The sequence below is a fragment of the Rhinopithecus bieti genome, unplaced genomic scaffold (assembly GCF_001698545.2).
Source record: "Rhinopithecus bieti isolate Rb0 unplaced genomic scaffold, ASM169854v2 scaffold_44159, whole genome shotgun sequence".
NCBI classification, from domain to species: Eukaryota; Metazoa; Chordata; class Mammalia; order Primates; family Cercopithecidae; genus Rhinopithecus; species Rhinopithecus bieti.
This window is the reverse complement of record NW_016818573.1, coordinates 2,287,696-2,298,854: the sequence shown is the minus strand read 5'-3', so window position 1 is coordinate 2,298,854 and position 11,159 is coordinate 2,287,696. Positions and strand designations below refer to the sequence as shown.

The following is an 11,159-nucleotide window of genomic DNA, read 5'->3' as shown; positions in this document are numbered from 1 at the left end:
TAGCGAAAAGAAAATCTGACAAGCATCCTGTAAAACCTTGAAAATATATGATTGTTTCCAATTAAAGTAGGGTACGTCCCTTTTTTTCTTGATTTTATCGTAGACTTTTACACATTGTCTCTGTAGAGATGGGTAATTTTGTCATGTTTAATCTTTGGGATTCAGCTAATCATTGTTAAGAGTGAATAGTTTTAAAGATATGTTTATATTCAGTATACAGGTAAGAAAGTGGATGTGTAAGTGTTTGAGTACCAAATGCTGTATATAAAAAACATTATTACATTAATCTTGAAATCTCATGTTTTAACAGCTGAAGTCTCTCTCTAATTCTCTTAAATATCATTTCTCCCTCAAAAAAGACCATTAGATCATTTCACAAATGTTTCTACCACCAAACAGGTCAGAACTTTGCAACTTTACTTTATGCTTTATCTCTTAACTTCTATGGCAAAGGGTTTTTTAGTGTAGTGGGAAAGCATAACAGCAGAGATTTAAAAGGTAGAGCTAGTTTATCTCCATCATACTTGGACTGGGGTTATTAGATAGCTCCAATTTCAGTGGCAACCCTGGGAGATCTTGATGCCCAGGTAGATAGTCACTGATCAGTAGTTGGGAGAGGTAGAAATTGGTGAGTATAGGTAATTGGAGGAAAGTCTTGAGTCCTGTTTCCCCCTTTAATTTTAGCCCTTGCTAGATGAAGATACTCTACGCTTCACTTACTATATACGCTTCACTTACCAATTACAGTCTTAAGTCCAAAAGAAGTAATTCAGCTAAAAACGTGCTTTTGTTTTTTTCATAATTTTCTTTTTTAGAGAGAGTCTCACTCTGTTGCCCAGGCTGGAGTGCAGTGGCATGATCTCAGCTCACTGCAACCTTCACCTTCCGTGTTCAAGTGATTTTCCTGCCTCAACTTCCCAAGTAGCTGGGATTATAGGCTTGCGCCACTGCACCCAGCTAATTTTTGTATTTTTAGTGTAGACAAGGTTTCACCATGTTGACCAGGCTGGTCTCGAACTCCAGACCTCAGGTGATCCGCCTGCCTTGGCCTCCCAAAGTGCTAGGATTATAGGCATGAGCCACTGTGCCTGGCCATAAAATTTTCTATCATATATCTTTACCTACTAAAATGGAGTGTGAAATATTGGAAATGGAGTTGGGAGACTATTTAAACAGTTCCCTGCCAAATGACTGCCATTAGATGCCCTGATTGAGTAAGATCCAGGCTGAACGCAGTGACTCATGCCTGTAATCTCAGCACTTTGGGAGGCCGAGCTGGGTGGAGCACCAGAGGTCAGGAGTTCGAGACCAGCCTGGCCAACATGGTGAAATCCGATCTCTACTAAAAATACAAAAATTAGCTGGGCATGGTGGTGCACGCCTGTAGTCCTGGCTACTCAGAAGGCTGAGGCAGGAGAATCACATGAACCCAGGAGACAGAGGTTGCAGTGAGCCAAGATTATACCATTGCACTCCAGCCTGGGCAACAAAGTGAGACTGTCTCAAAAAAAAAAGATACAGGGCTGGGCGCAGTGGCTCACGCCTGTAATCCCAACACTTTGGGAGGCTGAGGCGGGTGGATCACCTGAACTCAGGAGTTCGAGCCCAGCCTGGCCAACATGCTGAAACCCCGTCTCTACTAAAAACACAAAATAGCTGCGTGTGGCCGCATGCACCTGTAGTCCCAGCTACTCAGAAGACTGAAGCAGGAGAATCCCTTGAACCTGGGAGTTGGAAGTTGCAGTGAGCCGGGATCGCACCACTGCACTCCAGCCTGGGCAACAGAGTGAGACTCCAGCTTTAAAAAAGAAGAAAAGACTAATTTTCATTATTTTAAGTCCATTTTGGGTTTTTTTTGCCCATTGAACTTGAGACCAGTGCTCATTCTCCTCCTAGAAGATGCTGATATTTGTCACCCTCTAGCACCCCCAGTGTGTTTTCTTTTTTTTTTTTTTTCTGAGTTGAGAAATGTGAATGTGTGAATGAATCACTCTGACACAATAGTTTAGTGGCATTCAGAAAGTCACCACAAAGGCCCAGAATCTTGACCTGGGGTCATTAAGAAAGTTATGTTGATTATGCCTTATTACCAAGATATGGAAGCATATAAAACATTTTAGAAAGTGTTACATCAGGCCGGGCGCAGTGGCTCAAGCCTGTAATCCCAGCACTTTGGGAGGCCGAGACGGGCGGATCACGAGGTCAGGAGATCGAGACCATCCTGGCTAACACGGTGAAACCCCGTCTCTACTGAAAATACAAAAAACTAGCCGGGCGAGGTGGCGGGCGCCTGTAGTCCCAGCTACTTGGGAGGCTGAGGCAGGAGAATGGTGTAAACCCAGGAGGCGGAGCTTGCAGTGAGCTGAGATCTGGCCACTGCGCTCCAGCCTGGGCGACAGAGCGAGACTCCGTCTCAAAAAAAAAAAAAGAAAGAAAGAAAGTGTTACATCAGAATTACAATGGGCCAGGTGCAGTGGCTCACACTTGTAATCCCAGCACTTTGGGAGGCTGAGGTGGGCAGATCACCTGAGGTTGGGAGTTTGAGACCAGCCTGACCAACATGGAGAAACCCCATCTCTACTAAAAATACAAAATTAGCCAGGTGTGGTGGCATGTGCCTGTAATCCCAGCTACTTGGGAGGCTGAGAGCAGGAGAATTGCTTGAACCCGGCAGGCGGAGGTTGCGGTGAGCCAAGATCATGCCACTGCACTCCAGCCTGGGCAACAAGAGTGAAACTCGGTCTCAGAAAAAAAAAAAAATTACAATGAAAGTTTTAGTGGCTTATGACAGAACTTCATGTACGCTAAAATCCCTGTGCCGTATTCCAGAAGGCTGCCTGTTATTGGCATCTGCAATAGTAAATACTCCAGTTTTCTGCTGCAGTGGCTCATGCCTGTAATCTCAGCACTTTGGGAGGCCAAGGTGGGAGGATCACTTGAGCCCAGGAGCTCGAGGCTGCAATGAGCTGTATTCGCACCACTGCACTCCAGCCTGGGCCACAGAGTGAAACCTTATATCAAAAAAAACAAAAAAAAGGAAACACTCCAATTTTCTGTAAAAGTCCTCCTATACCCTTGTTTCTCATAATTAGTTTACATGAGAGTCACCTGGGAGTTTGTTGAAATGCAGGTTCTGATTCAGTAGCTTTGGGGTGGGGCCTGAGATTCTGCATTTCTAACAAGCTCCCTGACTACACTTGGAATAGTTAGGTCCTAAACCATCTGGCCTCTCAGTTTCGTTGTGATGTGATAAGTTGCTAAAAGTATCTTAGTAGGAGTTTCCTAGGGCTCACATAAAACCATGTAGTCATAAATGTAAACTTCAGGATTATAACACAAATACTTTCAGAACTCAAGACGTTACTATAACTGAGGACTCCTAAATTAGAATGCAGCCAGTGCGTAAGATTTTTCCCCATAGAAATTGAAGCATCTAACATTAAATCTGATTAAACTTGCAGAAGAAATCATTTTTTAAATATTTTTTAGTGAAACAATTATATAGTTCCTAAAATAACCTGTGGAGGTACAGACGATTCTACTTCCCTAGTTAGGGCAGGCTGGGTTCGTAGCAATGCCAGCACTTCAGGCTGGTGTGGCAGTGCAGGGGACATCCTGTCCACTTCTCACCAGAGTGTTTGGTTTATATGTGTTTTTACACTCTTGTGTACACTGATATTTGGGAACAGAAACTTTATTAATGACCTTTACGTTAATCTTGGTGAAAGATACATGTTTTCATTTAACCTTAGTGAATTTACTTGAAAATAAAACTGTCCCTTCTAGCTCTTCATCTTTTGAGCAAGAATTTACTAGAATGTGAATTTAGAAAATAAGGAAAACTGATAATGCTTTATTAGGGTAGTAAATAGCTAATAAATACTTCTTAAGTTACTAGTTTATGGACTTCTCTCTCTTTGGGGTGCAAAAGAAGTGACGAGAAGATATTCTGCTCTTGGATTTTAATTTTCTAAGCTCTCTACCTATTCCTTGTATAGTGCGCTCTTTGTTCATGTTTATGCACCTGTAATTTATCACTTTTTAGTTTCTCTTTTTTATACTCTTTTGCCTTCCTTTTACTTCTTTCAGTCTACCAACAGGAAGAATGTTTAGAAACAGTTGATGTTTAGGCCGGGCGTGTTGGCTCATGCCTGTAATTCCAGCACTTTGGAAGGCCGAGGCAGGTAGAGCGTGAGGTCAGGTGTTTGAGACCAGTCTGACCAACATGGTGAAACCCCATTTCTACTAAAAATACAAAAATTATCCAGGCGTGGTGGTGTGCACCTGTAATCCCAGCTACTCAAGAGTTTGAGGCAGGAGAATAACTTGAACCTGGGAGGCGGAGGTTGCAGTGAGCTGAGATCACCACTGCACTCCAACCTGAGCAACAGAGTGAGACTCTTACTTCCAAAAAAAGAAAAAGAAAAAGAAACAGTAGATGTTTAATGATTGGATAATTTTCAAAACTGGCTATATTTTGAGTGCATGGGTTTTAATCTTAATATATCCTTATATTTACTAACAAGCAAGAGTTGTAGCGTGAATACTTAGAAATAGTACAAACAAAATGCTAATTTCAATTTATTGGGAGAAATTTGAACTTAATTGACTTTTGTCAATTACGAAACCTAAATTTTCTTTTAACAAGAAAAAAATAGTTGTTGTTTATACCTCTGATTTTTAAATGGAGTGGGAGTGGGATATTGTAAGAAAGGGATCAATGCTTTCAGTAATGCCCCCTTTTTGAGGCTGAAGGAGACTCAGGCCAGCAGTGAGCTGAGCAGGAGACAGCATTTAAACATCAGCGGAGTCACCTCAGGACACTGAGTTTCTCTTTGGAACTTTTCTTCGTGTTTCTAATCAGAACGTCAGCCTGCACAGTCCTTACTCATCTTTCTACTGCTGTAACCATCTAATTTTTATTTTGCTTATATATGTATTTGATTATTCATATCCACTATTGGATATTAATGTATGAATCACTTTAAATATCACTTTAAAATTAAGTGCTTGACTAGAATCCGTAAAGAACGTTTTCAAAGGTTCTAACTTCATGGTAAGGTGTATTCTGTGGGAAGCAGAGAATTTCAGCAGCATGGCTTCTATCCCACCACGCCCACCCGTGGGATCTTAAAGTTCTTAAGTATCTCAGAGTTTTAAAGATTTTTGCAACAACGAATATTGTAAGTCTGTTTAGAAATTACAAGTACAGATTATACAAATAGCTTTTATTTTGTTGTTTGTTTTGCATTTATATAGCGCCTTTCCTTCGAGGAGCTCAAGGCATTTTCAAAATCTGACAGTTTTTCTCACAACAACCCTGTGAGGTAGGTAGTGTGTGTTACAAACAATGAGATACTGACTAACCCATTCCAGCCTTTTAAAATGCTCTTTTATGTTGAGTAAGTTGAAGTGTCAGCATAAATTAGAGTTTTAGAACATTTTACAAACCTTTTAAAGTAGTTTGATAATAGTTGTATTTTTTAAAAAACCACTTGTACTTCATAACAGGGTGATTTTAAGAGAAACAAATCATTCATCAAAAGATCAGGAGTCACTCCATGTGATTAGCTGAGCACTGATTGCAGGACTCAGCCAGGTATGTTTTTGGTTCTTGTTTATTTTCAGGTCAAGAAGAAATGAAGAGCTGCTCTGTGACTACTTGCTCAGCGTCTACAAACTGTCGATTTGCAGCTAAACTTTCTTCAGAGGGGGAGATGTGTTCACTATGTTGCCTCATGGTTTTATTTTATATCTTAAATATTTGAGCATTTTTCTCTCTTCCTCTCTCCTTCCCTGTCTCCCTTTTTTCTGTTCCCCTTCCTGTTCCCCACCCCTCCAGTCAGCTTTTGATTGTGCATGCTAATGAAGGGCACAGTAGCACAGCTAATACAGTCTACAACTTTTCTTCACTGCCACAGTGGGGAGACAGAAAAACCAAATAGCAAGAAAACCTGGGAAGTGAGTCTCTGGAAAGAGTGGGGAACAGGTGTGTGGGAGTGTGAATTCATATGTTTTTTTCCTGCCCCTTTAATAATAACCAATTGTAAATGACATTTTTATTTTTCTTATACCAGCCATTGATCAGAAGTGTAAGAAGAGAAAAAATAGATATGTTTGGTTGATTTAAAGTAGCAAATTTTCTGTTAAGGGAGGGAGGACGGGGCATATTGATTTGGAAATGCCGAATACCTGTTTTTCTTGCCTCACTTGCCACCCACCACCCACCCAAATACTAAATCTTAAAATTCACATTTGCATCCATCCTTTCCACTGTATTGTCAGTATACAAGCTAGAACTCTCTCTGGCTGGGCCCAGTGCTGATGCTCGATGGCAAACGCAAGTTAAATCTTCTAACCATGAAACAATGTGAGGAAGGCTTTCCTGAGCCAGGTCATGTAACAGGAACCAGAAAGGCCAGGGTAAATCCCAGGTCTTCCCTTCATCAGCCCTAAGTCACTGGCCATCTACTGATCCTTGTTGGGCCTTATTTTCCTCATTTGTGGAACAAAAGGGTGATTCTAAATTATCTGGCCTCTAAGTGCCAGAGTAAAAGGATAGTTTTATGCAGTTTATATGGGAGATTTAGAGTGATGGTAGTTAAGGAGAGAGGGTATTTTTCTGTTCAATAATAGGAAAAAAAAAAATTCCCCTAAGGTTCTCAGTGCGTTTGCAACGGCCCTAATAGGTGTAACAGTCTTAACTTCTATTTTCCACAGTATTTGTTATAATGGGATTTGATTTGGACTGTCAGCCAGCTGACTTTTACATACTTCTGTAGGATTATTGAAAACTGTCTCATCTCCTGCCTGTCTGCACCTATAACCATTTTCTTCCCCCTTTTCCTCACTGTCATTTCATGCCTATAGCAGCCAACTGTGACAGTAAGTTTTAACAGGTTTGGGACAGCAACTTACAGTTTCAGTGAAATAGAGGTTCTTGCTATAGGTAGCAAGGGATAGTTTCAGGGATTTTATTTATGTTTGAGGCAATGAAGTCAGGAAAGCAGAAACAGAAGTCAACACAGGGAAGGTAGGCAGAATGCTACTAAATCAAGAGTTGACTATTTTGTGTTGGTTTCAGCATATAAATTGTTTGGCATTATGAATAAAAAGTAAACAAAACTAAAGGTACCTGAAGGCATTTTTAGATAGGAATGAACTTGTTTCAGGAAGCATAGAACACACGTAAAGCCTATTAAAAATAGCCAAGTTTCATTCCAGGTCTATAACTAATTTTTCTATAATGTTCCCATTGATCACTTTCACACTGAACGTGTAAAGATAGCTTGGCCCTTTCTGTCGTTTGTAGCCCTGTCATTTAACGGCATGGATAATTTATTGCATTTGCTTAAAGTGAACTATTGCTTTTCTGATTGCCACATAAAACATGGGTTATCTGTTTCCCACCATTTCATATTGCATATTGCTTGATGGGTCATGCCTTAGCTGGGAGCTTCTTTGTTGTCTTATCTGTCCTTCATATGCAAATAACCATGTAGTGTAGGATTGCAGCAAGAATCGTTTCAGTTGAATGTCTTAGAGATGGCATCTTGACACAATCAACTGTGATGGCTACAAGTAGTTTAATATGGATGTGTGGATGCTTTCCCAGTTCTGCAGCTCTTTATTTTCTTGGTGGTTCTCTGACACCATATGTTGACAGCCTAGTAAGACATTCTGAATTTTTTAAAGGACTTGCGTTTATCTGTCTGTAGAGGCTTGTATACCAGTTGATTGAAAATGGAAAATAGGGCCCCATTCATTCATTCAGTATTATCTTTAGGATATGTTTGAACTCTCAGATGGTTCTGCTAATAGTTGTGAGAATTCAGGATTACTGAATTTAAAACAAAACAAAACATGACTAGAGCCTGTAGCTAGTAAGCTCCTGGTAGGATCAGTATGCATTAATATACCTGAAGTCTTCCAATGATCCTGTCCAGTAAACAGTATTATAGCTGTTCAGGACCTCATGTCTTTCCTCTTCCTGATTCTGGTACTTCACTTTATTATTGCTAACTAGCTGACCCTGGTCAACTCTTTGGATCCAACTTTATTAAGATCTTCTGCTTAGACTTCCCCTCACTCTTCTTCTTTTTGATTCTTCCCTGCCTGTAATGTGTTTTTCTTAAACCTTTCCCACGTACATTTTACACCCTAGTTATAATTTCCGTACTTTTAGGTGCTATAGCAATGTAGTTTTTAGCATATTGACATGCATTTGCATATCGATGGCTTGCTTAATTGTTTGATGCGTATATATGTCTTTTAGTCCCAATTACATTTTCCATTCAAGAACAGTGGCCATGTCTTCTCTTGTATTTTTCACCATAGCACTTCATATGCCACTGTATACACAACACAGCACCTAATAATCCTTGATGAAATATTGTGGCTTGAAATCTTACTGAAATACTATGAATGCATGTATGATAGCTTCTCTAGGAAAAAAATTCTGCTGAATGCTTCCTTTGCTGGAGTTTGTGCTACATCTTACTTCTCAATTTTAGCATATTCAGGTTTATGAAATGTACAGTTTTAAATGTCAGAGTAAAACACATATTTTTTTCTCCTGAACCACTAATATTTTTTCTTAATGTATTTTATTTGAATGTCAATCTGTGATTCCTTTTTTCTGTTGGATGTTTTATTTTTGTTTCGTTTTGTTTTGTTTGAGATGGAGTCTCACTCTGTCACCAGGCTGAAGTGCAGTGGCGTGATCTTGGCTCACTCCAACCTTGCCTCTCAGGTTCAAGCAATTCCGCTGCCTCAGCCTCCTCCTGAGTAGCTAGGACTACAGGCGTATGCCACCACGCCTGGCAAATTTTTTGCATTTTAGTAGAGATGGGGTTTCACCATGTAGGCCAGGATGGTCTTGATCTCCTGACCTCGTGATCCAACCGCGTTGGCATCCCAAAGAGCTGGGATTATAGGCGAGAGCCACCACACCTGGCCATAATCCGAGGAGAATTAGCTTTATGAAAATAAAATAAAACTTTTTTTTTTTTAATAAAAACTTTGGTTGGGAGAATTAGCTTTATGAAATTGACATGAAAAGAAAATTTGAAATTAAGTGTGAGTAACTTTATAGTACGTGTTTTACTGAAAACACAGCTTTAGAATGAGGGGTTCACAAATATTGTCTTGCTTGGACTATGACTGCATCGTGCATTAATATAGACCTAATGGTATAATATTCTGAAGACATCATTATGGCTGATTCTACAATAGAAGTATTTTCAATTCTACCCCAGCAGGCCAGACACAGTGGCTCACACTTGTAATCCCAGCACTTTGGGAGGCCGAGGTGGGCAGATGACTTGAGGTCAGGAGTTCAAGACCAGCCTGGCCAACATGGTCTCTACTAAAAATACAAAAATTAGCTGGGCATGGTGGCGCACGCCTGTAATCCCAGCTACATGGGAGGCTGAGGCAAGAGAGTCGCTTGAACACGGGAGGCAGAGGTTGCAGTGAGCCAGGATCACACCACTGCCCTCCACTCCAGTCTGGGCCACAAAGTGAGACTCCGTCTCAACAACAACAACAAAAAAAAACTCTACCGCATCAGTTTTCCTACATTACCAGTATAGCAGTTTCACTACTAGAGTTATACTGCTTGTACTCATTTTGTTCTCTGAATGCCGTCATCAAAGGTGACTTTGACATGGGTGGTTAGAACATCAAGGTGTGTTTCAAAGCCTGTTGGAATACTTAGTTTGGGGTGTTTTTCTAACTGTGTACATAAACAATGTTTTTGTGTGTGGCATGGTTTTGTTTACATCATCATACTTCTGAAATTCATTGCCTGGCACTCTTCCAGCTTGATTTTGCATGTTTTAAAAAGATTCTTGTCATTCTAACTCTAAATTAGGTGTGCTGTATTTTAGAGCTTTGATTTTATATCTCCCTAAGTTGACAACTAGTGTAAGTCTGAATCAGACAGCTTTTGTTTGAATCATCTGCTCACCTCACAGTTAATGAGATAACAGTGAAATAAAAATATTAAAATAGCAGATTGAAAAAAGAGAAGTTGCATATCCAGGTGATCAGTATTACTTGAATAGTAGTAGTCAAGACTATTGTTTGTTCTTCTCTTCTCTTAGATCTTTGCTCTGATAACCATGGCTGTTTTTAGGGTGTTAGCTCTTTCTCAAGGTCTCTTAAGATGGATCAGTGGTGCAAGGATTGTGGCAGGTAACCCATTCATTATTTTGATTTCTTTCAGATTTCGGCCTATTAAAGGAAGGCAGGAAGAACTAAAGGAAGTAATTGAACGTTTTAAGAAAGATGAACACTTGGAGAAAGCCTTCAAATGTTTGACTTCAGGCGAATGGGCACGGCACTATTTTCTCAACAAGAATAAAATGCAGGAGAAGTTATTCAAAGAACATGTAAGTTTATTAAGACTGATGCTGTTAACCTATTTGGGTAAGAATAGTGAAGTAAATTAAAACCCTAAATGTTAGTTAATACTGAAATTTTAAATTTATTTTTCATAAAACTAATCAGTCTGAAGATCTTGTAACACATAGTCATTTGAATGACAGTCCAAAGAAAAAACTGGGCCAGGCTCAGTGGCTCATGCTTGTAATCCCAGCACTTTGGTAGGCTAAGGCAGGGAGTATTGCTTAAGGCTAGGACTTCGAGACCAGCCTGGGCAACGTAGCAAGACTCCATCTCTAAAAAAATAAGAATAAAAAAATTAGCCAGGCATGGTAGTGTGCACCTTTGTAGTTTGTAGTTCCAGCTACTCAGGAGGCAGAGCCAGAAGGATTGCTTGTGCCCAGGAGTTAGAGGCTGCACTGAGCTATGATCTTGCCACTGCACTCCAGCCCTGGGAGACAGAGCAAGACCCTGTCTCTAAAACCAAAAAAGGAGAGAAAACTTTGTCATATAGAGATGAAATTCATTGTGAGCCTTAAGGGAAACAAGCCGTTAGGTACTCATACAGAGAGAGTACCCTTAACCCAAAAATTTGAAATGCTCCAAAATCCGAAACTTTCTGAATGCTGACATGACACTCAAAGGAAATGCTCATGGGAGGATTTTGAATTTTTTGGTTAGAGGTGTTCAGCTAGTTACTGTAGTGCAAATATTGCAAAATCAGAAAAATTGTGACATTCAAAACTCTTGAGTAACAATAAAGTTTGTTACTT

The 11,159-nt window shown here is 40.1% G+C and overlaps 1 protein-coding gene across 1 annotated transcript in view; it reads left to right on the top strand.

The window, feature by feature from the left end:
• Positions 1-11,159, top strand: part of KMT5B (lysine methyltransferase 5B) — a 60,019-nt gene that overhangs the window by 29,254 nt on the left and 19,606 nt on the right. Inside the window, 3 exon segments of the mRNA XM_017857316.1 lie at positions 5,260-5,288; positions 5,291-5,327; positions 10,229-10,394. Coding sequence (XP_017712805.1) covers positions 5,260-5,288; positions 5,291-5,327; positions 10,229-10,394 — 232 coding nt within the window.